General features: G+C 44.6%; 1 protein-coding gene and 1 long non-coding RNA gene across 4 annotated transcripts in view; one reads left to right on the top strand and one right to left on the bottom strand.

The window, feature by feature from the left end:
- The window catches only part of TOP2B (DNA topoisomerase II beta), a 127,119-nt gene that overhangs the window by 38,217 nt on the left and 60,973 nt on the right, over window positions 1-27,929 (top strand). For all 3 annotated transcript variants that reach the window (XM_039523125.1, XM_039523124.1, XM_039523126.1), the window contains exons 4-8: window positions 8,322-8,385; window positions 16,071-16,216; window positions 18,118-18,215; window positions 19,432-19,644; window positions 19,727-19,900. In XM_039523125.1, the coding sequence (XP_039379059.1) occupies window positions 8,322-8,385; window positions 16,071-16,216; window positions 18,118-18,215; window positions 19,432-19,644; window positions 19,727-19,900 (695 nt within the window). The remainder of the gene's footprint in view (window positions 1-8,321; window positions 8,386-16,070; window positions 16,217-18,117; window positions 18,216-19,431; window positions 19,645-19,726; window positions 19,901-27,929) is intronic.
- Window positions 1,704-6,434, bottom strand: LOC120397391. The gene is made up of 3 exons (XR_005593773.1): window positions 6,293-6,434; window positions 3,296-3,774; window positions 1,704-2,477 (listed from the first exon to the last, which is right to left on the bottom strand). It is a non-coding gene; the product is annotated as an uncharacterized LOC120397391 (long non-coding RNA).

Genomic DNA, 27,929 nt, shown 5'->3' with positions numbered 1-27,929 from the left:
CTGAGCAGCATTCTCCAGTGACTTAAGAGGAAATCCTTAGATTCCTCTCTGAAAGCCGCAAAGAAATGGGCAACAAGCTCCCAGAGCAGGGAATTGCCTAAAAGGACGAAATCCCCGGCATGGTCGATTGCTTCGGTACTAACTGGCGCATGATTAAGTACCTATGAGGCTGTCACAAGTAAGACCAAAGAACCTAAGAGGGCAGGCTCGGACAGAATGGCATCATCTGGGGAAAAGAGAGGTAAAGACAGACCCAGCTCCTCTAAGACGGCACGATGGAGTCATACAGACAGTCAGTACTGAGTATTCTGGGGCTGCAAAAAGCCACAGTACCACCTTCTGGCCATTCTTTGGAGCACAGAGAGCCTATGGTACTGACAACTATATCTGCTTCAGTGGCACTGATGCTGCTGCCCTAAATGGTACCGATGACTGTTCCGGTACCTTAGGAATTTTGCTTCCCTAAAGACTTGCTGGTCTCAGAGATGCCCGATTCACTATTATTGGGTATCAAGATAACTGCGGAATGCATTACAGCCAGGTCCCCAGACTTACCATGCAGTATCGAGACAGGTTACTCTGCTGTCCATGATTGCTCCATCTCTCTCCAGTGATGATGATGTAGAGGAGAAAGGGGATGATTTATATTCTGTGTCGGTCCATGGTTCTCCACTGCAGCAACAGGGTGCTACCGGAATAGAAACCTATGCTCCTCCAAGATACCACCAGAGTAGATGAGACCCACATGGTTGGTATGGACAGTGTTGGGGCCCCACCCATGCCTTTTCCACCACCTCAGTGGTCGTACTGGGACCTGTGGACTGGATATAGGCAACAATTCTCCAGGTCCTCTAGTGTCACCCAGAGAGAGAGAGTGATACAATCCCTGTCAGCTTCCATAGCCAGAACACCTGATCCTCAAAAGGAGATCTTTGAAGAACAGGAGGAGAGATTGGACAAAGAAGCCACTCTGGTAACCAATACGTCTTCGTCTTCATATGACGAGGTGATCATCCCTCCCCCACCACCACCAGCAAACGATTTTAAACAGTTCCAAGACCTCTTCAGATCCCACTTGAAGTTAAACAGTAACAACACAGACTGCATGACTTCCTGCAGACGTCGGCATCAGCAAAAATTGCACTCCCTATCAACAAGGCACTGCTGGACCCAGCAAAAGCTATTTGGCAAACACCAGCCACTACACTCCCAGTGTGCAAAAGGGCAGACAAGAAATATTATATGCCCTCAAGCACGTGGGCTTTTTGATTTCTCATCCTTCCCCAGATTCACTGGTTGTCTATGGTGTTAATGAATGTGGCAGCTGGTACCATGCTAAAACAACATGTGACAAATATGGGAAATGACTGGATTTATTTGGATGCAAAACGTATTCCTAAGCGACTCTACAAATTAGGATCACTAACTATCAAGCCCTTATGACAAAGTATAATCACACTTGACTCTAAATTAAATGAGTTTATTGAATACCTCCTGTCAGATGAAAAACACCAATTTCAAGCAATTATTACTGACGGTCAGCTCCTGGCGAGGGCAGCATTGCAGGTTTTGCTGTATGCTGTGGACACAGCTAAATTGCTACAGTAGTTGTCATGAGGAGAGCATCATGGCTTCATCTGTCTGGCTTTCCAAAGAAGATGCAAGCCACAGTGGAGGACCTCCCATTTGAGGGATCAAAATTGTTCATGGACAAAACTGACAAATCCCTCTACTCATTAAAAGATGCCAGGGAAATGTTATGCTCTCTGGGTATTTACACTCCTGCCCAAAAGAGAACACCCAGTAAATACCAAATGACACAGAGATCACACTTTATTCCTCTTCACAGATATTATGAGCTCCGAAGCAAGAGACAGAGGGTACAAAAACATAGATTATCTGCCCCACAATCACCAACATCACAGCCATCTACATCTAAACAACAATTTTGACATCTTGATCCAGGCCCTGAGTTACCACACCCCCCATTTCATTTGCTGCAACAGCCAGAGCATCTCCCTCAATTTGGTGACCACCTTACCCCTTTCCATCAATCTTGGAAGTGTATAACCACAGACAAGTGAAAACTCTCTCCTGAGCATCTTTTATGTGAAACTAGGTTCTATAGAACCAGTTTCGAACCAAACACAAAGGGAAGAGTTTCTATTCCAAATATTTCCTGATACAGAAAAGGAATGACAGTTGGAGACCCATTCTAGATCTAAGGGTGCTCAGATTTGTAAAAGTACATTTCAAGATGGTTACCTTGGCAGCAGTAATCCCATCTCTGGACCAGGGGGATTGGTTCTTGGCCCTCAACCTACAAGACGCTTACTTTCATATCATGATTCATCCATCCCACAGGAGGTTTCTGAGATTCGTTCTAGGGCATAATAATTTCCAGTACAAAGTGCTCCCGTTTGGCCTATCATTGGCACCCAAGATCTTCTCCAAAGTCCTCTGTTGCGATGGCACACCTTCGTGAACAAGGAATCATTATATTTCTATATTTAGATAATTACCTGCTCAAAGCACTTTCCTTTGAAGATGCATTGTCAACCACACAAGAGACCATGGACCTATTTTTACAGCTGGGACTTCAACTAAATACTCAAAAATCTACTTTGACCACAGTACAGCAACTGAAGTTCATAGGAGCCTACCTAGATGCAGTGGAGTCCAAAGCTTTCCTCCCATTGCACATATTTAACATCTTGCCAGCTTAATCTCGACAGCTCAAGCCAATCTTCAGATCTCGGCCAGAAGCTGCCTCCAACTACTGGGGCACATGGTGGTACATCTTTGTTGTACAGCATGTGAGACTCCACATGCATTGTCTTCAAGGATGGCTCAGAACGATATATGTTCTGAGAAGACACAATCTAAAACTTCTATGAATGCCCTTGACAGTCAAAAACTCTTGACTGGTGGGCAGATCCTCACAACATGTGTGTGTGGGTTCACTTCATCCAACCACCCATTGTTAATTTTAATGACAGTTGCATTCCTATTGGGATGGGGAGCCTACTTGGACACCTATACAGTTTAGGACAAATGGTCCTTGTTGGAATCCATAGTACCTATCAGTCTACTAGAGCGCAGAGCAGTCAGAAATGCCTGCTCTCACTACCTCTCAATACTCAAAGACAAGCATGTAAAGATTATGATAGACAACATTGCATGTATGCTATACATAAACCGCCGAGGAGGGGCAAGATCACCTTCCCTGCGTGCCAAGGCAGTGATGTTATGGAATTGGTGCATTTGTCACCAGATCAGCATCTCAGCAATTTACCTCCTAGGCATTCAGAACACTACAGCAGATATGCACAGCAGAAAATTCTCCCAAGATCACGAATTAGATCCTTCACAGCATATTCACGCATTGGGGAACTCAAAAGATAGACCTCTTCATCACAGTCAAGAAGAAGAAATGCCCTCAGTTCTGCTCCAGAACAGGATGGGGTCATTGTTCTCTCGAAGATGCTTTTCTCCTCAAATGGAATAGACATCTTTTATATGCATTTCCTCCAATTCTGCTAATATCCAAAGCAATATACAAAATAAAGAAAGAAAAGGCCAGAGTTATTTTTATAGCTCCAACATGGCCAAGACGGACATGATTTCCATATGTTCTTCAGCTGGTGGTCTGCCCACTAATCATTCTCCACCTTGTCCCACATCATCTCTCTAAACATGCGGGCCAGATCCATCACCCAAATCTGAAAGTTCTCCACCTGAAAGTATGGCTCCAGAATGTGGTAAGAAATTGTTCTGAGGAGGTAAATGAAATTCTGTTACATAGCAGAAAAACAACTACTTGTCACACATACATTCAGAGATGGAAGAGATTCCAAATCTGGTGTGACACAAGACAAGTTATCACTACATGCTCTCCTTTACCAGTCGTGCTAGACTACATTCTAGAATTGAAGAAATTAGGGCTATCTCTGTGCTCGGTGAAAGTACACCTCACAGTCATCAGTGCCTTCCATCAAAAGATAGATGGTCATTTGGTATTTGCTCATCTCATAACAAAAAGATTTCTTAAAGGCATGAGTAACCTCTACTCTCCAGTCAGAGATCCTGCACCACTGTGGGACCTTAATCTTGTCTTAAACTGTTTTACAAGATCTCCCTTTAGCCCATGGCCACTTGCTCACTTCTGCATCTCTCTACGAAAACCGCATTCCTGGTAGCCTTCACATCTGCTTGGCGAGTGGGAGAGATAGGGGTCCTAATGGCATATCCCTCCTTTACAGTTTTTTTTCAAGGACAGGGTCACATTATGGCTGAACCGCAAGTTCCTACCAAAAATACCTTCAGCCTTCCACATGAATCAACTTATCCACCTTCCATCATTCTTTCCCTTTTATTCCTCACCAGGATAAAAGGGAGGCAACACTGCACACACTCGACATCAGGAGAGCATTAGCTTTTTATCTGGAAAGGATCAAGCCATTCAGAAAATCTACGAGACTCTTCCCCTTCAACACAGGCATATATATAAGGAATCCCCAGTATCTAAACAAAAGGTTTGTGTACACTATTGCTGAAAAGTTATGTTGCTCAGGGGTGTGAAGAAGCCACACACCCCTGAGTGATGCAAGCTACATTGACTTAAAGCGGTGTCCACACTGTGCTGTGTCAGCAGGAGTAGCTCTGCTGCCGACATAGCTTCCGCCTCTCATTGAGGTGGAGTAATTATGCCAGCAGGAGAGTTGGCATAATTCCAATCACAGAAATTTACAGACCAGTTACCTGGGCATCTGTTCACCCATATGCCAAACATTATGCAGTCACTTGTGACTCAGCATCAGATGTGTTATTTGGTTTGACTGTATTATCATTAATAATGAATTCAACTCCAAAGTCCCATCCTTATAGCAGGGGCACTGCTATATAGTCACTTTAGGGTGGAGCACCCATAAGGACACTACTCGAAGAGGAAGAGGTTACTTGCCTTGTGCTTTAACTGTAGTTCTTTGTGATGTGTCCCTCTATGGGTGCTCCACTACCTGCCTTCGTCCCCTCTGCTTCGGAGTTGTAGTATGTGAGCTCTGCGGTAGAGAAGGAACTGAGGGTGGTTTGGCCGCACAGCACTATATAGCGATCAAACACAGTGTGAGATGAGGAGAGCGCATGTGCAGCCCAAACTGACACTGCTACCAAAAATCTCTGATCTTAGGTGCAGGGACACAAAGACATCTAGAGTGGAGCACCCATATGGACACACATCTCAAAGAACCGCAGTTATTAAGTAAAGTGAGTAACCTCTTCTTTTGGCTAAATGGAGAGATTTTACTTTCAAATTTATAAATTTCTTATAAATGGTGAGTGGTATTGTCACGGGCAGGGGCAGCTCCAGACCCCAGCACGCCAAGCGCGTGCTTGGGGTGGCAAGCTGCGGGGGGGCGTTCTGCCGGTGCTGCGAGGGCGGCAGGCAGGCTGCCTTCGGCGGCTTGCCTGCAGAGGGTCCACTGGTCCCGCGGCTTCGGTGGACCTCCTGCAGGCGTGCCTGCGGAGGGTCCACTGGTCCTGCGGCTTCGGAGGACCTCCCGCAGGCAAGGCTGAAGGACCTCCTGGAGGACCTCCTGAAGCCGCAGGACCAGCGGACCCTCCGCAGGCAAGCCACCGAAGGCAGCCTGCCTGCCATGCTTGGGGTGGCAAAATGCCTAGAGCCGCCCCTGGTCACGGGAAAGGACGCACCAGTGTGGCGCCTCCTGCTGGTCGTCCTCCTGGACCCCAGTGCCCCTTTCAGGCCAGAGTGCTGCCCCCTGACAGTACCCCCACATCTCTGGATCTCCCCTCCCTGGGGAACCTCCACTCTCTATTCCCACCTCACCTCAGACTATGGCTACTGCCAGTCTCGATCTAGCCCCCGTTCACTGGGGCAGACTGCAGTGTAAATGCCACTCATCCAGGGCCGGCTCCAGGGGTTTGGCCTCCCCAAGCAGCCAAAAAAAAAAAGCCGCTATCGCGATCTGCGGCAATTCAGCGGGAGGTCCTTCGCTCCGAGCGGGAGTGAGGGACCCTCCGCCGAATTGCCGCCGAATACGTGAAAGTGCCGCCCCTCTCTGGAGTTGCTGCCCCAAGCACCTGCTTGATAAGCTGGTGCCTGGAGCCAGCCCTGCACTCATCACTGGCAAGGGGGGGTTTGGACCTGATGCCTCTGCCTACCCTTGGGCTGCCCCCTGCAACCCCAGTACCTTCTTTGGCCTTTAACACGGCCTGTAGCCTTGGGGGTGTCTAGGCCAGAGCTCCCCAGCTCCTTGAGCCTTCCCCACAGTACCTTTTTCTGGCCTTTAACAAGGCCTGCAGCCTGCGGGGTTTCTAGGTTGGAGCGCCTCTGGCCTTCCCCTGGCCCTGCTCCAGTCTTGGTACCTTCTCAGCTTCCAGGCAGCCAGGCCCTTTCCTCTCTACCGCTACAGAGAGACTCCTTCTCTGGCTTCTGGCCCCACCCTCTTATAAGGGCCAGCTGGGCCTTTATTATGCCAGCCTTGGCCTGACTGGGGCGTGGCCCCCAGCTGAGGCTGCTTTCCCCAATCAGCCCCGCTTTTCCTTCCCTGCCACAGCCTTCTCCCTGGGCTGTTTTAAGCCTTTTAAGGCAGTAGCGGGTGACCACCCCGCTACAGGTATGAAAATGAGTACCTTGTATCACTCTTTCTATGCTCCTGTTGCTGACTCAGCAATATAATTTACAGGCTTTAAAAGGAAGTCATTTCCAGCCTACCTCTTTCAAAAGAAAGGTGCCCAACAGGGGTTCATGAGAGGAGAAGTTAGCACCATAGAATTTGTCACCCTCTCTGCGGATTGCCATCTTGTGCTTCATAGACAATTGTTTGAGAATCACTGGCCTATATAAAAGCGTCATAAAATTACACTTCTTGTAACTGTGCATTCTTTTTAATGAAACTTCCTGCTTAATGGTCTTTAACAAGAGCGTTTGAAATGTGTCTGATTTCATATTGCACTGGGATATACTGTATTCTCTTTCCATCCATTAAAATGTGTTTTATTTTTCTCAGAGTTTATCTTTCTGTCCTTCGAGTGTTTATTTTAATCCATATTTTGTCTGATGAGGCATATTCTGAAAATTACTGTAATACATTTTCATGTTTGATGACAACCTTAGAATTTCGGAGCTCAGTTGCTTGTAGTACACACAAATTCAAATGTAGTTTAATTAATTTCCTGATCAAATTTTAACTTCTTTATAACCTGGCTTTTATAGCTATTCTGAGTTAACACGGTTTGGAATCGATCATTCAAGCTCTTTAAAAAGAATTTCCCTTTAACTTCAGCACAAGTTCCACTTATGGTAACTTGCAGGATTGGGCTCACAATGGGGAATGGGTATATGAGCATACTTTGAAAGAGAAACTAATTTGGTGATGCATTCTATATGTTCTTTTTTTAGTTAATATTTTTAGTTATTTTAACTTCCATTAAGAAAATTCAGAACATAATAAACTGAATTTCCTCCCTACCACCCCCGATTGTATTCTACTGCTTGGTCCAATAAAAGTTAATACTTTCCCCACCATGTCTCTCTACTAGGAAAAAAGTAATTTTAATATAATAGATATAATTAATTATCTACCCAAAACACCATTGAATGAGGATTAGTCTAGAACCAAATTTAACATGCTGGTATGAATGGCTGCTTTGTGCTGTAGTCACCTAGAATACTAATTAATTATAAATTTAACTCCTTACACTATTTGAGTTGGGACCATCTTTTTGATATGTGTTTGTACAATGCCTATCACAATGGGGCCTTGATACCAGATAAGGCACTACTATAATACAAATAATAATAATAGCAATCTGTTAGAGCTGATGAATTTTTAATTTGTGTTTATCTTTAGAAATATTCTTCTCTAAGTGATTATTTAGGGATTTTGGGCCAGGGAGAAATAGGTAATAATGAGTGAAAGTATAATACAACTTGTAGTAAGATTCCATAGCATTGCAAAAGGGAAATAATGAGGGTAGAGGTGAATAATATGTTAGAATCAATTATGAAAATGGGCCTATAAAGTATTCTTTTGTGATTACCTCTAACATAGCTTAGTTGTTTGAAATAGAAAAATTAATCCCAGAAAGTCTGACTGAAGGAATCAAATTGTTTCCTTCAGATTGTTGTAGATACCTAGTTATTTTTCCTGATTTCAGTAAGAAAGTAAAGAACATGTCAGAAGGGGAGTTTCTCAAACATTTTCTGTACATTGTAACTTGGAATGTGTATATAATTAGCGTTGTACATGAAGTAACTGGTTGTTATTACTGCCCCTAAAAAGTGTGAATTTGTTTCGTAGTAAACGCGGCTGACAATAAGCAGAGGGACAAGAATATGACCTGTATTAAAATTTCCATTGATCCGTAAGTACAAGAACTTTCTAGCTGCCCTTCTCTGTCTGGGAAATTGGACTTCAACTTTTTACAACAGATTATATTCAGCGAAATTTACCATTTTCTTATATTGTACTGAAAGTATATACTCTAGCTTTATATTTGAAGGAGAAATTGTTCTGAAAATGTGAAGAATAATTATCACCATTTTAAATTTAAAGTAACTTGCTTATCTAAGCCACCCTTTAATAAATTTTGTATACAAAGCTGATAAAACCTGAAATAATCTAAACATTCAAAGTTGAGGCAAGTTTGACAGTGTACAGTTTTAATAGCCCATCAATTAGATCACAAATGGGGTTTGAATGCTGAACCTTGAGCTCTGCAGCATAGACTTCTATCTCTTGAGCTACCGGACTAACTATTTTAGCTGGCAACAGCATACGGCTATTTTATGTGAACCATTTACTAGGCGAGGATGCATAACACACTGAACCAGTGGGTTGCATATACACCTCTGCCCCCATATAACGTGACCCGATATAAACGAATTCGGATATAACACGGTAAAGCAGTGCTCTGGCGGGGCTGCACACTCTGGTGGATCAAAGCAAGTTCGATATAACGCGGTTTCACCTCTAACGAGATAAGATTTTTTGGCTCCCGAGGACAGCGTTATATTGGGGTAGAGGTGTATATGAGCAGCACCATTTATAAACAGCATAGCTAAAGATAAAAATATGGCAGGTTCTTTTTGAGAGGCATCGTAGCTGTGTGGATGGGATTTGGGATTGCCATATTAGAGATCTGGATTCTGTTCCCATTTTATCTGAACTCTCAATAGGCATTAACAGGCATTAACTTAATAATAAGAATTGTGAAGGGCATAGAATTATTAACACCAGTCATTAGGACAAGTGAGTCAGAAACTCACCGTCCTCTGATTTCCAGTGCATTGCACATTCTCATTGGACAGGGAATGGGAGAAGAATGAAGATGATTATCAATTTTGGCTATCTCCCATCCAGAGTTTGAACTACGTGAAATGCTGAAGTAAGAAACCAAGGCAGTGGGTGTATGTGCAGTCATATAGAATGTTGAAGGATTTTGGCATGCTGCCAAAAATGAACTGGTAGGCAAATTATACATGAGAAATGGTGATTTTTTTTCAGCAGGTTATAACTAGGTCAGATCTTGGTGGATTTTCACAAGGCCAACAAAAGCCATCTCCCCGACCTCAGGACTAACATGTGGCCAGATTTCAAAGACCTGCTTTACACCAGGGAGACATTAGAGTTCTCAAAAAAAAAAAAAAAAGTCACAAGAATTATTTTTATAAAGGAAAGTTTTTAAACAAATTTAATAATAATGTTCTTCATATACTAGCATTTTAAACAGATGTTCTTCGAGTGATTGCTCCTATGCATTCCAGTTAGGTGTGCGCGCTGCGCGTGCACGGCTCTTTGGAACATTTTTACCCTAGCAACTCCGGCGGGCCAGCTGGGCGCCCCCTGGAGTGGCGCCGCTATGGCGCTGGATATATACCCCAGCCGGCCCGTCCGCTCCTCAGTTCCTTCTTACCGCCCGTGACGGCCAGTTGGAACAGTGGAGTGCTCCGTTCACCTCCACAACCCTAGTGTTTCTCCATTGGATAAGTGTATATAGTTGGTTAAGTATAGTTAAGTTGGTTAAATAGTTAGTTAGTGTAGTGAGGGAAATTAGGGGGGTTCGCCCCTCTTTTTTCCACAACCGGTGCGGGCCCATGCCCAAGGCACCGGGATTCAAGCCCTGTTTGGCTTGCCAGCGGCACATGCCGATTGGGGATCCGCACAACTCCTGCTTGCACTGCCTCGGGGAGTCCCATCGGCCCAGATAAGTGCCCAATTTGCTCGGCGTTTAAGCCTCGGACAAGAAAGGAGAGAGACTCGCGCTTGAAGCAGCTCCTTATGGAGGTGGCACTTAGCCCGGCCGCGTCGGCCCCAGCGGTGCCGAAGTCCTCCTCGATGCGCAGCGCACCAGCGGTCCTGAGCCGGTCCGGTACCGAGACTGTCAGACCTCCGCAGCCGGCACCGGCGTCCCGGCACCGTTCCCTCTCTCCGACGAGGAAACGGAAGACGGCGCAGACGGCATCGAAGGCTCCTGCACCGAGACCGCTCACCCAGCCTCCGCCGGCTCCTCCGGCACCGACTGTGGTGGTGCACAAGCCGTGCACGGTCCCGTCGACTCCGGCGTCCGGAGAGCCGTTGAGTCCGGTGCCTCCATGCTCCCCGGTGCCAACCGTGGTTGAGCTCCCTTTCCCGTCAACGCCCGAGACCTTCTCGTCGGCGAGAGAGCTCATCGAGCTCACAGAGGCACCGTGCCTCCGGCCCCCGGCACCGCCGGTGCGGGCTGTTCAGTCAGCGGGTAAGCCAGCTATGATGCGGCCCCCTTCCCCTGACATACGGGATAGACGGCGTTCCAGGTCCCGGTCCCGATTCCGATCCCGCAGACGGTCGCCGTCACGCCGTTCCAGGTCTCGGCACCGATCACCGTCACACCGTTCCAGGTCTCGGCACCGATCACCGTCACGCCGTTCCAGGTCCTGGCACCGATCACCATCTCGGTACCGCTCCCCTTCTCGGCGCCGGTCGCAGTCCCGGTACCGCTCCGCATCGCGGTACCAGTCGCACTCCCGGAGATGAGCCCGGTCCTGGTCACCCGGCCGTCGGTACCGCAGGACGTCCGGATCCCGGCACCGTTCCCGGCACCGCGACTCGCGAAGCCACTCCCACCGACCTCGGTCGAGATCGCGGTCGACCTTCCGGCACCGGCACGGTAGATGGTCCCGCTCTCGCTCCCGGCACCGCGACAACCGGCACCAATCCCCGGCACCGTCCAGGGACAGACCGGCGGCATCGACGGCGCAGTCCATGAGCGCCTCTGCCCCCCCCATGGCCTTCTCGCCAAGCCTCGGTCACCTCTCAGGCGGAATAGCGGTGGAGATCTCCGGCCCGACCCCCAAGGGCAGGACCACGGACCGCAGCAGTGGGGCTTTTGGATCCCCTGGGCCTACCACGAGGCTCCAGGACTTCCCCCCCCCTCCGTGCCCCAGGGGCTCCGAATGCAGGGTGCCGGAAGCAACGCTCAGCAGGCCCCCTCCATCATCACAGGGTGAGGCCCCACCGCCACCTGTAGCGGCCGAGTATCCTCTAACTGAGGCGGCTTCACACCCCCTGGAAGAACCACCTCCAGAGACTGTGGTCCAGGGTTTGTCCTCGTCTTCCTCGCCGGACGAGGCGGTGGCGGGGGCATCTACAGCGGACCCCCCTCCGATTGACTTGCGGGCCCACCAGGACCTTCTTTGCCGCGTAGCGCAGGCTATTGACTTCCCCGTGGCGGAGGTCACGGAGGATGACGACCCGTTGACCAGGGTGCTTGGAGCAGAGGCCCCCCTGCGGGTAGCCCTACCCTTCATCCGCACCATACAAAAGAATGCCACTACCATCTGGCAGTCACCGGCGTCCGTCCCTCCCACCGCGCGTGGCGTAGAGCGCAAGTACTCGGTTCCTCCCGCCGGCTATGAGTACTTATACACCCACCCGACTCCGGACTCGCTCGTGGTGCAGTCCATCAATGACCGGGAGAGACATGGGCAGCCTGCTCCAGCGCCAAAATCCAAAGATGCGCGGCGCATGGATCTGTTAGGCCGCAAGGTCTATTTGGCAGGTGGCCTCCAGCTCCGGATTGCCAACCAGATGGCTCTCCTTGGTCGCTACACCTATGACATTTTGGTGTCCCTGTCCAAGTTCTCGGAGCTGATCCCAACAGCCTCCCGACAGGAGTTCTCGGCCCTCCTTGAGGAGGGCAAGAAAGCCTCCCGGTCCTCCATCCAGGCCGCTCTGGACTCGGCGGACTCAGGAGCCAGAACTCTGGCCTCGGGAGTGACCATGAGGAGGATCTCCTGGTTACAGTCCTCCACCTTGCCGCCCGAGGTGCAGTACACCCTGCAAGACCTCCCCTTTGATACTAAGGGTCTCTTTTCGGAGAAAACAAACTCACGGATTCAGACCCTCAAGGACGGTCGCATCGCCATTCGCACCCTGGCTACCCAGCGGAGGTCGTTCCGGCAACAGACATACCGACCATTTACTCAGGCCAGGTCACGACCGTATAATAGTCGCAGAGGCAGCCTAAACCGCCGTAGACCTTCGGGCAACAGGTGCAACCAAAACCAGGCGCCCTCTAAGGCCCCTCAAGGGCCCAAACAAGCATTTTGATGGGACGCCCGAGGACGGCCCACCAGTCTCTTTCTCGGATCCTTCCCCATTATTTCGCGACCGCCTATCCCACTTCCTCCCGGCGTGGTCCCAAATAACATCGGACAACTGGGTACTTCGTACAGTCCAGTATGGTTACCACCTTCAATTTGTTTCGCCCCCTCCCTCCCATCCACCTTCCCCATCCCTCCTCAGGGACCCCTCTCACGAGCAATTCCTCTTGCAAGAGGTCGAGACTCTGTTGAGCCTGGGTGCCATAGAGGAGGTGCCGCACAACATGCGGGGCAGGGGATTTTACTCCCGATACTTTCTCATCCCCAAGGCGAAAGGAGGTCTCCAACCTATACTAGACCTCTGAGAGCTCAACAGATACCTACTCAAGCTCAAGTTTCGCATGGTCACCCTGGGGACCATTATTCCCTCCCTGGATCCGGGAGACTGGTTTGCCGCCCTCGATATGAAGGACGCGTACTTCCATATCGCGATTTACCCTCCCCATCGACGCTTCCTGCGGTTCGTAGTCAACAAGGCGCACTACCAGTTCGCGGTACTACCCTTCGGCCTTTCCACTGCGCCGAGGGTCTTCACCAAGTGCATGGCAGTAGTTGCCGCCGCCCTCCGCCGTCGTCGCATACACGTCTACCCGTATCTCGACGACTGGCTGGTTCGCGGGTCATCCCAACAGCTAGTAGCAGACCAAATGACCGAAATCCTAAACCTGTTTCGGTGCCTGGGCCTTCTCGTAAATGCCGAGAAGTCCTCATTAACTCCATCACAAAGAGTGGAGTTCATCGGAGCGGTCCTGGACTCCAGTTTAGCCAGGGCCTGCCTCCCTCGACCTCGGCACCAGACGGTGGTCTCTGTCATCCGGGACCTGCACGCTTTTCCCACGACAACGGTTCGAGCCTGCCTGCGCCTCCTGGGGCACATGGCGTCCTGCACGTTCGTGACCACGTTCGCGAGACTGCACCTTCGCCCATTTCAAACTTGGCTGGCGTCGGTGTACCGTCCGCACCGCGACCCTCTGGACATGATTATCACGGTCACGAAGCCTATCCTCGACTCGCTCACCTGGTGGCTGGACCCAGAGGTCGTGTGTGCAGGAATCCCGTTCCGCCCTCCTCGCCCATCCGTCACTCTGACCACGGATGCCTCGGAGTTGGGGTGGGGGACACACCTCGGCGATCTACACACCCTGGGTCTCTGGTCGCCCCGAGAGCTCTCCCTACATATCAATGTCAGGGAGCTGCGGGCGATCCGCCTTGCGTGTCAAACCTTTCACGCCCACCTTCAAGGGCGGTGCGTGACGGTGTTCACAGACAACACGGCGGCGATGTTTTATGTAAACAAGCAGGGCGGGGCCCGATCCTCCCTGCTTTGCATGGAAGCGATGCTCCTGTGGGACTTCTGCATAACCCACTCGATTCACCTGGTAGCGTCCTTTCTTCCAGGAGTGCAGAACACGCTGGCCGACCGTCTCAGCAGGTCGTTCCTCTCCCACGAGTGGTCCCTTCGTCCAGATGTGGTGCATACAATTTTCCGAAGGTGGGGGTTTCCCCGAATAGACCTGTTTGCCTCCAAGGAGAACAGGAAGTGCCACCAGTTCTGTTCTTACCAGGGTCGCTCCCAAGGCTCCCTGTCGGACGCATTCCTCTGCTCCTGGACGGATCACCTCCTGTATGCCTTCCCTCCGTTCCCACTAGTACATCGGGTGCCACTCAAGCTTCGGAGGGACAAGGCCCGACTCACACTCGTCGCTCCGGCCTGGCCAAGACAGCACTGGTACACTCTGCTGCTCGAGCTCTCCGTACGGGATCCTATTCCCCTCCCGTTGTGGCCGGACCTGATAACGCAGGACTTCGGCAGGCTCCGCCACCCGGACCTACAGTCCCTCCATCTTACAGCTTGGTACCTGAGTGGTTAACCCATGGGGAGCGTGCCTGCTCGGCTGCGGTGCAACAAGTCCTCATGGAAAGCAGGAAGCCTTCCACTCACTCGACCTACCTCGCGAAATGGAAGCGGTTCACACTCTGGTGCAAACAGAGAGGCCTTAATCCTTTCATGGTCCCTATTCCTATGATCCTGGACTACCTCTGGTCCCTTAAGGAGCAAGGACTCGCGGTCTCCTCCTTGAAAGTACACCTAGCGGCCCTGTCCGCCTTTCGACCGGCCGTAGGAGATCGATCCATCTTTGCCAATCCGATGGTTTTCCGTTTCCTTAAGGGTCTAGATCGCTTGTACCCGCCTATACGGCGTCCTACCCTGTCCTGGGATTTGAACCTAGTTCTAGCCCAGCTTATGGGAGCCCCCTTCGAGCCCTTGGCCACATGCTCCCTGCTATACCTCTCATGGAAAACGGCCTTTCTCGTCGCCATAACCTCAGCGAGACGTGTTTCCGAGCTTCGTGCCCTAACGGTTGGTCCACCGTATACCGTCTTCCATAGGGACAAGGTGCAGCTTCGACCACACGTGGCCTTCCTCCCTAAGGTGGTGTCGGCCTTCCACCTCAACCAAGACATTTTCCTTCCGGTCTTCTTCCCGAAGCCGCACGCCTCACCTCGTGAGCAACAGCTTCACACCCTGGACGTCCGCAGGGCCCTCGCTTTTTATATAGAGCGGACGAAGCCCTTCCGGCGTTCGCCCCAGCTGTTCGTAGCGGTTGCTGATCGCATGAAGGGCGAGCCGGTCTCCTCCCAAAGGATTTCCTCGTGGGTGACGGCATGTATCCGGACATGCTATGAGCTTGCTCGCATGCCAGCACGCCACCTCACCGCTCACTCTACGAGAGCACATGCCTCATCCGTCGCCTTTCTGGCCCAGGTCCCCATCCAGGACATCTGTAGAGCGGCCACCTGGTCTTCTGTTCACACCTTCGCTTCCCACTATGCGTTGGTGCAGCAATCCAGAGACGATGCAGCCTTCGGCTCAGCAGTCTTACACTCTGCCACGTCTCACTCCGACCCCACCGCCTAGGTAAGGCTTGGGAATCACCTAACTGGAATGCATAGGAGCAATCACTCGAAGAAGAAAAGACGGTTACTCACCGTTGTAACTGTTGTTCTTCGAGATGTGTTGCTCCTATCCATTCCAGACCCGCCCTCCTTCCCCACTGTCGGAGTAGCCGGCAAGAAGGAACTGAGGAGCGGACGGGCCGGCTGGGGTATATATCCAGCGCCATAGCGGCGCCACTCCAGGGGGCGCCCAGCCGGCCCGCCGGAGTTGCTAGGGTAAAAATGTTCCGAAGAGCTGTGCACACGCGGCGCGCACACCTAACTGGAATGGATAGGAGCAACACATCTCGAAGAATAAAATTGACAAAAAGATGCCAGTAAACACAATAAAAATGGTTTTAAATTGCTAGAGTATACACCCATTGGTAGTATATTCTTGATTTATATTAATTAAATATATGTAAAAACTGATAAATTATTTTAATCGATGTCACTATTTTTTTTCCAGTGAATCAAACATTATTAGTATCTGGAATAATGGGAAAGGAATTCCAGTTGTGGAACACAAAGTAGAAAAAGTGTATGTTCCTGCTTTAATCTTTGGACAGCTATTAACATCTAGCAACTATGACGACGATGAGAAAAAAGTTACAGGCAAGACCCTTATTAATATGCTTTGTTTTTGGCTGGTTAAACAGTTAATTATTTTTTGAGTTTTCTTTTCTTGAGTCATGGTGAGAGATGACTATTTGTGTACTTCCTAGTCATTATTTGCCAGTTTAACTGTATTTCTATAAAATTATCTGAAAACAAACTTTTTTTTTTGTTTTTTACACAAATACTGTTTAGAGCAGTGATCGGCAACCTTTGGCACACGGCCCGCCAGGATAAGCACCCTGGCGGGCTGAGCCGGTTTGTTTACCTGCTGCGTTTGCAGGTTCAGCTGATCGCGGCTCCCACTGGCCGCAGTTTGCCGTCCCAGGCCAATGGGGGCTGCGGGAAGCGGCGCAGGCTGAGGGATGCTTACCCAGGGTGCTTACCCTGGCGGGCCCGTGCTGAAGGTTGCCGATCCCTGGTTTAGAGAGAACTGTATTCTTGCAGGTAACTAACAACACCCATTTATATTTAGCTGTCCCCTTAGCATTGTCCTGACAAAGAAAATCCCAAATCTTCGACTATTTAAATATTATATAGTGTGTTTTGTATAATCTCAGGATTCAAAATATATAATATATTTTAATTAATTACAAATTTACATTTAATACATCATATAAAGTTAATCTAAAATAGTAGTTTATATGCATATACAAATATTAAAAATGTTAAACTGGCAAAATAGAAGGAAAAGTTTAGTAGACTAGATGATGCAGACTGTTAGGCCGGCCCGATTCAGTACTTAAACATAATAATCCTGATTTAGGTCACAAATGAAAGTAAGTTTTTTATCGTTCTCGTGCATCTATTTGTGCAACTAAACTATGATAATTCAGTATGGTTGCAAGTTTCTTCTCAAGTGACACACAAGAATGGAATAATATGTACATTGCTGGTCGGGATTCAGGTGCAGCGCTAAAGTTTTTTGGGGCCTTGGATATGGCTTTTTTGCTCCATGCTTGATTTAAGCCAGGGATTCTATTCCCTCACAATCTTGAATATTAAATTGAGCTGTGATGTATAATTATAGCTTAAATAGTTACATTTATAATCAGGGTTCCTGTGTGCCCCTCCATTCCATGCAAGGAAGAGGAGCAAAAGAGCAAAATGTATCCATATTTGGGTGGAAGAGGGAAGCTCATTTTTTACCTCATCCCTGGGAAACCAGGGAAGTTTCTCTATGCAAACAATATGCAGATATGGTTCTTTGTGTTAAGGTGCATATGCAAGGACAGGAAGGGGCGAAGTTGGGAAGCAGTCATGCTGTGGCATATGCTACCATGTACATAGGATCTGATTCTATTAAATTCACTGAACTTTCAACTTTCAACCCAATCCCTAGTGCATTTTTAAGTGGAAATATGAGCTGTAGATAATACTAGATTAACTAACCATACTCTGAACCTTCTGTTCCCCTTGAAATAGGGGATTTGGGGTGCAGACATATCAGTAGTCACTGGCAGCAGGGTTTCTGAGAATGTTGCCAGCAGAGGGGGTCTAATGTGTGTGGAGATGTTTCCTTTTCTCAAAGAAATATCAAGATTCATGGGATTTTGCCAGGAGTTGCCCATGGAGTTAGTGCATCCATGGGAATTCCAGGACTGGTAAAGCACCCCTTTACCTCTTCTGCAGAACTGCTCCCCATGGGTGGGTAACATTTAGTCCCAGGTTGATAACCAGTCAGACTGTAAAAAGGAAACAGTGTGTGCACTTCCTTGTGAACTTCCAGGTCAAAAAGTTATTAAATTAGGTCTCAGTCCTTTACTGATGTCTGTTAGCATGGCCCTTGCACGTGGTAGAAGTCCCTGATATGGGAACGTTTTATTTCATTGAAGTAATTTGTAATATGATACAGGTAATTTCTGCTTTTAAAAACTTACCACATTTAATTGTTGTTCCAGGTGGTCGTAATGGTTATGGTGCAAAACTTTGTAATATATTCAGTACAAAATTTACAGTTGAAACTGCTTGCAAAGAATATAAACACAGTTTCAAACAGGTATGCAAGTGTTTTTGATCTTTCTCTTCTACATTTTTCTAATTAGAAACTTAATTTTTAACACATTTTCTGGGATCCATAAAATAAATTATCGAAAATCCAGCAGTAACAATTATGTAGGCACCACGGTTAATTGAGTAAAATTACTGTTGGTACTCGTTAGATTTGAAGAATTTTTCTCGAGTAACAAATTTATATTTGTTCTTTATAATCTTACTAATATGCTAAAAATGGATAGGAACTGCAGTAGTCTGAGAATCGTAGTACTTTCTTAAAGATTGTCCTGCTCCTTGTTTTTAAAAATCTAAATAAAACAAAACCTTGTACAATCATATACTAAACAGTTTTTTTCTGTGTATGTTTCTTATTAATATCCTTAACCCTAATGGACCAGCAACCACTTTGTAAAATACATCAACCCGTCTAGTCTATTGTCGACATTCTGTGCACACAGACCAAGGATTGAATGGGCATGTAAATTGATCTACCTTCTCACTCTTAGAGGTGGTCACTTTGATATAGATTTGAGGCACTTTGGTTAGGGGTATTCTGTTTGGAATCCTTTCACTGCTGTTACTTTTACTCTGTCTCTTTGGTGGATAAATCTTCAGTTTCCAACTATTCAGTATAGCACTGTAATGAGGAGAAAACAATTTGTAAAAAGCTGTTGTTTACAAGGCTTTTAATTTTTTTATATTTTCTGCAGAACTGCTAAAAATCATATTAATGATGGCATGAATGTAGATTTCTATAGAGTATGCTTTTAAAATTTGCAGAGTATAGCACTGGGCATTTTCAAGAAAAATTATGTAAGAAAAAAATTTGCACAAGTGAGCTGTTTCATCTTGTGTTCACTCCCTCCCCCCAGCAAAGAACATGGACAATCAGCCTGCTGCTTGGTTTGTTCTTGTACACTTAGATGTCATGATCTCTCTGCATAGTTTCACTTCCACAAAGCCCTTGAGCCTATCACTATATTAATACACATGCAGAACATGGGAAAGCAGTTGATTCTGTCTTTACTGTGTTAGCAGAGAAATCTGTAAGGTGAAATATGCAAATTTTTCATGCTGCAATTTAGTGCAAACTTAGAATAACTGGAAACTGGAAAAAAGAGGGGTATTAGTTATGCTGTTTAGTTGTGTTGGTTAGATTACCAAAAAAAAAAAAAAAAAGAGAGACGATTGTAATTAACATCTAAATTTTGTTTCCAAAGACTTGGCTGAACAATATGATGAAGACTTCTGATCCCAAGATTAAGCATTTTGAAGGAGATGACTTCACATGCATCACATTCCAACCAGATCTTTCTAAATTTAAGATGGAAAAGCTTGACAAGGATATTATGGCCCTCATGACAAGAAGAGCTTATGATTTGGCTGGGTCATGCAAAGGAGTCAAAATTATGTTTAATGGGAAGAAACTACCTGTAAGAATTCTATTTAAAATATTTTATAAATTGCATAGGTAAGTAGGAGGACAGTAATTGCTTATGTTTTTTGAACCCATAGGTAAATGGATTCCGGAGTTACGTAGATCTTTACGTAAAGGACAAGTTGGATGAAACCGGAGTTGCACTCAAAGTTATTCATGAACTTGCGAATGAACGATGGGATGTGTGTCTTACTTTAAGTGAAAAAGGGTTTCAGCAAATCAGCTTTGTAAATAGCATAGCTACCACAAAGGTGAGTAGTTTTATGTATATTTTAAATGAGTGAAATGTAAGGGATAAAAAAATGTACACTAAAGTTATGCCTACTTAGCTGTTTCATAAATAAATCTTTTTTATACAAAAAATTAAAATGGGTGAATTAATCCTATTACATGAAATACAATAGCCTGCCAAGGCAATTGAGTGTAATCAAAATCTCTACATGGCAGAATTGTATTTCTAAATACATTTTTTTGATTTATTTTAAAATACTAGTAGTCATTTGCAGTGATGCAAATAACTTATGAATACACCTGATGATATTGGGTAAGGATGTGAAATGAACTGCAACTATTGTTTAGCACTCGCAATGTTTTTATACTTACCTTTTAAAAATCATACTGCAATAAAATATTACTGATACATGTTTGGAAATTAGATTATGTACAAAACGTAATCTGCAAAGTGGTGAAAAAAATGGGCCTGAGGTTTTCCCCCCTTCTCTTTCTGCACCTTTTTCTTACTTTCCTGTTACTTTTTTATGACATATAAAGCAGGCCTAAAATGCTGGGGTTATTTTCCCCCCTGCTTGTGTTTTCACATGAGATATCCGAGTGTTCTCTGCACTGGAAGGCTCAATGTTGACTAAAGAAGTCACAAATTGATAAGACCCAAATCAACAGCCATGGCAAGAAGCAGTCTGCTCACCTCACAACAGTGTAAAATTCACTTTAGGTCCCCTTTGTACTTCCCCTAGTCCTGGGGTCACCCTGCATCAGGGCAGTTGTCTGGCACAAATTAGAGCAACCTTAACTTGTACCAGCTACATGTGTCTTCCAGGGATCACCAAGTTACAAGACTATCCTGGCGATATCCACTGCACAAGTTGCAGGGGGTGAGTGATGTAACAGCTGCTAAAGCAGTTCTTATTCAATTCAAGGATCACCTAAGGAAGGGAAAATTCTCTGGTGACTGTTTAAACCATTTTTAGGGAAGCTTAACTATGAGTATCCCTGAAAGATGAACTATTGAGAAGGAAACGGATTTTTAATCAGACAGTTTAAAACTCTTTAGTCAGGTCTATGCTAGGTAATTGTACAAAAAATAATAATACTAGTTCTACCAGTGCACTGCTGCCACTGGTTCAGCAGCACCAGTGGTAGCACATAGTGAGACCCCTATAGTAGTCAAGGCTCCAGTGAAATCAGTTATAGTACTGGTGGGAGCATAAGTGTAGACATGTCTCTGGTGGCTTTTGTCATTTTTACTACACAGTTCATACCAGTGATGTCTTCAGTGCAGTTGAACAAGTGACAGAATGGTGGGAATATTTTGCTAAAAATCCATAGTACAGACAGGGTTATTTTTTTTTTTAAAAAAAATTAATATTAATTCCTGACACTTGTCAAAATGGGGGGGGGGGGGGAAAGAGGGTGGAAACAGACTTGATATTCTTGGTATTTCTGAAATAATAATGAAAAAACCCAAGTAGAACCCCTGTATTAATTCAGGCCTTTTTTATACAACATAAAGAGGCAAAAAAAAAGTGTGCAAATCCCATTTTAAAATGTCTGACACAGGTTATCTTTTAATATTAAGTTTGTGGAAAAAGTCAAGAATCAAGGGGAAATCATATCTACAGCTGATTTCACATACAGAGTATAAATAAATGTCTCTGATAGAAAGTTATTACATATATTATTTATCTGGGGGGACAAAAAGAGCAGTTGTTGAATCTTAAGTAAATATAACACTTTACTGAAAGAGACTTGAGAATGACTCCTTTGGTCCAGTTTTCATCTATCATGCACTTACACATGTGTACTATCAGAAATTCTTTATGAAAATTCATAGAAAAAAGTACTGTGTATTCTTCAAAGGTAAGTGTTGTAATTTCTAGTTTCTCCCACTCTTGGATCCATGCCTTATGTATGTGACTGGATGTGGAGTGTTCGGAGCCGGTAATCCACCTCACCAGCAATTGATGTGCAACTACCCACTGATGAGACATAATGGCTAGTAACTAACTGCGTCAACTGCCTGTTCCCTTTAATCTGCTAACAGGTGAGGAGCTCATTTCAGCTGTTTTTTGGTTGTATATCGCTCTGTTTGCCAAAATCCTTTCATTTTTTGTTTCTAGATACATTTCGCCAGTGGTAATTCTTTTCCCTGCCTTCTTTTTAAAAAAAAAACCTGTCAAAACCTTACAAAATAAGTTTTCTTCAGGTAGCATGTTGAGGCACCACTCCCTGTTTTTTTGTAAATTTGTTGTCTTGTCTATAATGGTCAGGTCCCTGTGCATTCACAGTTCTGCAGAATCTACCACCTGCTATAGAATTCTACTTGGGAATCTAAGATTTCATTAAAAAGAATGTTTCTAGCTATTACGGTTATGTAGCTAACCTTCCAAATATGTAACACTTGTAAACTTATTAAATGTTGTCTTCCTGATTTCTCAAACAGCTTCAATAATAGCTGTAATAGAGGTATGAATTGTATTAATCAGCTCATTTATTAGCTCTGAAGTCAAATAATGATCAGCATTGTTAATGTTTCAGTACTGATCATTTTAGCAGAAACATTCTAATAAGGATGCCATGAATTTAAGGGAGGGTCCAGGGGCTCTCTGTGTGGTGGTAAGATTTGTTGGCATTGGTAGTGAGAAATTAAGGCCCCTCCCAGAATTTAAAATTACATGTTAACCCCATCCACAAGAGAGGAGTCTCAGTTGTTATCCAACGAGTGGCCCAGACCTTGCATATTGAAAATTAGAAATTGGTGACAGTTTAAAATAAATTGAATTTAATATTAATAGAAAAATAAACACCACAACGGATACTGTAACAATTGTATTTATGTATCTAATTCATAGAAAACCTCCACTTTTCAATTCATTTATGTAAGTTATAGAAATTTCAGTTTGCCACACAAACTTTTGGCCTTTCCTTAGAATTTAGGTCTAATTTGCCACAAAATACCAGGTACTGTGGCTGCTAATGGTACTTTTAGGCCATGTCTACATATTCTGTGGTGTTGTAGCTACAGCACTACAGCTATGCTGCTGTAGCGCTCTAGTGTAGATACTTCCTACAGCAACAAAAGGAGTTTTCCAATGCTCTAGGTAATCCACCTCTCTGAGTGGTAGTAGCAAGGTAGACGGAAGGATCTTCCGTCAACATAGCCGTGTCTACGCCAGGGGTTAGATCAACATAACTATGGTACTCAGGGCCATAACTATGTTGACCTAACTTTTAAGAGTAGACCAGGCCTCAGTGTAGGAACCGATCAGTTACCGTTTTATTAGGTGCTTCCCTGCAGCCTTGAGTCTCCAAGAGTGGGGTTCAATTATAATACTTACCTTTTGGGAAAAGAAAATTATGTGCCTGTAATTATCTTTCTCAGAAGGTGGTAGTTATAATAGTTACCCTCCATATCCCCTCAGAGTTGCAAGATAGAGCTAGCTTTTCAGTCTTGCGAACTTGCATTAAAGTGTACTGACAGTTGGGGCAGTTACAGGTTGTAAGTTATTGGGTAAGTATGCCACCTACTGGTGAGATGGTTTAAAGGCTCCTAACTTTGAGCTCTCAACATCCCTCACTCAATTATGCACACTAGGAATGGACCCAAGAGTGGGGAACTGTTATATCTATTATCTTCTGAGACCAAGAATTACAGGTAAGTAGTTATAATTTTTTGATACATCAACAACTACAATTTTTACAAAATATTAAAAGTGGTAAAAACAGATATTTATAACCCAGCTATAAACATTTGAAATAGGATTTATAATAAAGATATTGACACCGTCTGAACTATAGCGATGTGGTGAGTAAAATTATAATAAAACTAGTTGAAAATATTTTTTTAAACAATTGTTCTGCCAGTGTTTTATAGATATTTTCAATATAGTGGTCAGTAGACATTTGTCATAACTAGTTCTTTTTACAGACTGAAAAATTTATTATGATTTTCTTTCCTTAAAATGTCAGGGCACATATTAAATTTCAGTAAATTGAACTATCCTGCATTGATAGAGAGGTAGTACATTCTTACTGTGAATAAAACTGGAGTCTAGTGCTTTATAAAGAGACAAATAATGGATAGATTTAAAAACAAAATCACTATTACTACTTTTTTAAAAGTATGTTTGTTCATGTTACTATTTAAATTGAGATGCTCTGCATGGATGCAGGGATTTGCCTGACTTGGCCAGATGGCAGGATTGGAGCCTTAGGGTATGTCTGCACTTCAAGTTGGGGGTGTGATTCCTAGCTTGAGGAGACATACTTGCACTAGTTTTCACTGAGCTAGCATGCAAAAAGTAGAATGTAATTGAGGCAGCACAAGCAGTGGGAGAGGTTAAACACTCAGCGTGCATGCTATTCAGAGACCCTATGTATATACTTGGGATGGCTAGCCCCTCCTACTGCTCAGACTCATGCAGCTACATTCTGTTTTTAGTATGCTAGCTCAGACAGTAGTGTGAGTATGTCTCCTCAAGTTGGGAATCATACCCCCAGCTTTAAGTGTAGGCATACTCTTAGAGTAAACTTCCCCATTACTCTTCTCTTTTACAGAATCTTGTCAAATACAGTACACATTTCAAATTTCTGTGTTCCTATTTCTCCTGAGATACTTAATTACAATATAAAATGGAAGGGGAACTAGGTGGCCCAGAAGATTGGTAATGTATTCCTTGACATCTAGGTTGCCAGCCCAGTTTGGTAATGACCAAAAGTCATTCTCGTCTTATGGCTGTTTCATGATCTCTGTTGAGTGAGTTTGATGGCCTCAGTTCAGTTCAGGTGTTCATATCAAAAAGTCCAGACTGAGTATTGGAACTAATTGAAACCGTTACCTGCAGTTTTAGCAGAGATCAAGGACTGAATGGGAATGGATACTGACCTACTATCTTCCACCACATCTTGTCTCACACTAAATCAAGCCATTTCTTTCTCTGATATTATCAACGTCCATCCCTTCTAATAAAACCTTTGGTCACTCCTTAATCATTTCTTGCCATTATTACTGCACCCTTCTCTTCTTTGGCCTTCTTTCTTTTAATCTCTTTCCCCTACAGTACTTTCAAAACACAGCTACTATTTCTTGTCACTCCAACCACATTACCTCTTCTCCAATCACGTCACTGACTTCCTGTGTTTAAAATGTTGTAGTCAAATTCCCTGTGTTCTTTGAAGCAGGAAAGTGTGCTTTCATTGGTCTTCTCATTAGTGATGTCTCTATACAGCTTAACTGATTTATTTTAATGTCTGTTAGATTGTAAACTCTTTGAGATAGGGACCTTGATTTTAGTATGTTACAAAACACCGAATGTCTGTTGTACCTATCTACAATAGGGATGATTCACCCTGACAGAGAGTTAGTGGGCACTGAGTTAGAGGCACATTAGTCTGCTAGAGAAGGGAAGCTTACATCGCTGCTTTCTTTGCACCTTTTTTGTAATAACTGAGGATTTCAATCTACAGTATTGTAAGCGTGGCAAATTTCACAATCACTTTATTCAAACACATTTTTTCCTATGTGAATTATTATCAAGTAGTTCTAAACCAAAATATTTATTTTTAAAAGTTCTTGTATTCACATTTTAGATTCAGCTTTCATCCCCACCTTACCCCCTTGATTTTAAAGACATTGCTATAGGTTTTATCTGTTTCAGTGCTTTTGGTAAAGAATTTTTCCAAGTAGACAAGGTTATTCTCTATCTAGATGGGGTTTTGTTTAACACAGCCTCGACCAGGCATACAGTTTTGGAGCACCAGTAGAGATTGTCTCAAGACTCCTGTCAGCTTTCTTAGTTATACTTTGTTTTGCAAGAGGAAACAGCATGAATGTTTTGCTCTCATTCTTCATTTCTGAACGTTCATTTTTGCCTCGCTTACTCTGATTTTAGTTAGGCCTGTGACCCACTTAAATGATTGAAAAATTGGGGAATGCTAATAAGAAAATCAGTAAATGCCTTGAGGGGTGCTCTTGTGTGATGTAGTCTCTCTGCTTCTTGTACAAAACTTTGTAATCATTGTGGTAGTTGGTGGTGTTTGAGGTAATGCACCTCTTAGCCACAATGGCAACTGGAGAGGAGCAGCTCAGCAGTTGAAGAGCCATAGACATGCTCCAGAGATCTTAAAACAGATTCAGATGTTGAGGTATGACTGTACTCTCCCCTTTTCTCCCAGACTTATGTGTTTGTACCTGCCAGAGTTTAGCTGGATAATTGCAAGCCTAAAAATAAATTAAAGAGAAGGCCAATTTTAAGCTTCTTCAGATTCACCAGTCAAGGCTAAATTGTCCTCCTCCTCCTCTCCAGTCTGATACTGAGCCTTTAAACAAACTGCAAACAGTTGATGCAGAGGAGTTTGCTTTCTGTCCTTTCAGTTACTCTTCATTTTTCTCCAATCGGTTTGACAGATAAACATATCTGAACCTGACTTTTGTGAAACCTTCAGGATAAACTTGGTGATTAGCTTTGGTGTTTTGCACTTCAAGATTTCTCTCTTATTCTGAAATATTATTTACTTGCTTAAGCTAATCCTTCCCTCAGATGTGGCAGAGCTGTTAAAAGTTTGAGAACAAGCCAGATTTTGATGCTGTTCCCTTTTCCTAACTCTACAGAAACAAATGTTGATATGTGGATTGTACTTGATTCTAATTTCACCTGTCATAGTGATAAGAATTATTTAAATATTATTTTTATACCCCACAGCTAGCATTCTTTTAGGATTCTTTTTAATGGTCTTGGTTGTTAACACTTCTATTTTGTTACCCCAAGTGTCCAAAAAAAATTGCAAGTTACAAAACCAGCATTGTTTTAACTTGTTTTCTTTAAATGATGGAATGTTACTTATGAAAGTAAGAATTTTGTTTAGTCATTTTCCCCAATAAATTCAGACAAACAAATATAGACAAAAAAAGATATAAAAAGGGAAAAGGAAAAGCATAGGTCCTCCTCTACAGTTTTGGTTGACTGTCAGCTTCTGGATGAAGTCATGGATTTCTTCTCAGCAAGGCAATCTCTGGTCCACCTGAGGACAAATTGGAAGGTGTGGTTTGGAAACATAGGCTCATGGCTCAATGAAGTTTCCTCTCTCTCTTAGTGATAGGAACTAGTGAAGACAGTGTCTGGTGTGCAGGCAAAACTAAATCCTGGAACCAGTTAAGATACGGTGCCAACATCCAAGAAACACTATGGCCTGAGATTCAATAGGCTTGACACCTACAACTTGGGGTGTAAAATAAAAAAAAGGAAAAGGACATGCACAATACAAATCCAACAAAAGCAAAGACACAGAGCAGCCAAACTGAGCCCCTCTTTTGAGTTATTCTTTTTTTAATCCTTCTGGCTTTTATATTTCTTAGTTTGTGAAAAACTTTACAGCTGTCCTTCCAGAATTTTCCAGCAGTTTGTCTAACCCGAACAATCATAACTCCAAGACAAGGGAACCTGCAGCAAACTCTAAACAAATCAACAAGAGTATAATTCTACAGTTTGGTTATTGAAAAGATGAAGATACGCTCTCTCTTGATAAAGATTGGCATCATCCATTGAGATCCTAGTCAAACAAATGGCCTTCTGAAGTGCTTCCATAAATTCTACTCTTGGCTGAAGGCTTCTGTTCACCAGCTTTCCAGTACTATATAAGATTCTCCTCTCCCACCCTACCAGAAGGGTTTTCATATTGTTAGATAAGATGTCAGAATATTGGGACAATGGCTACCATGAATCTGTCAGAAAGACCAGGTGGGTGAGGTAAAATCTTTTATTGGACCAGCTTCTGTTGGTGAGAGAGACAAGCTTTCGGGACACACAGAGTTCTTCTTCAGAGAGCTCTTTATGGCTCGAAAATTTGTCTCTCTCACCAACAGAAATTGGTCCAGTAAAAGATATTACCTCATCCACCTTGTCTGTCTAATATTCTGGGACCAGCACTGCATGAATCTGTCAGGTTCAGCTAGATTAGAGGCTATGCTAATTCTACCCTACAGTGCACTTAGACAGAGATACTGATCTGGAGGAGAATTTTCAGCGAAATACAACTTCCCTATGG

The sequence above is a fragment of the Mauremys reevesii genome, linkage group 2, assembly GCF_016161935.1.
Source record: "Mauremys reevesii isolate NIE-2019 linkage group 2, ASM1616193v1, whole genome shotgun sequence".
Taxonomy (NCBI): domain Eukaryota; kingdom Metazoa; phylum Chordata; order Testudines; family Geoemydidae; genus Mauremys; species Mauremys reevesii.
The sequence above is the reverse complement of the archived record's forward strand: the minus strand, read 5'-3'. Positions and strand labels throughout refer to the sequence as shown.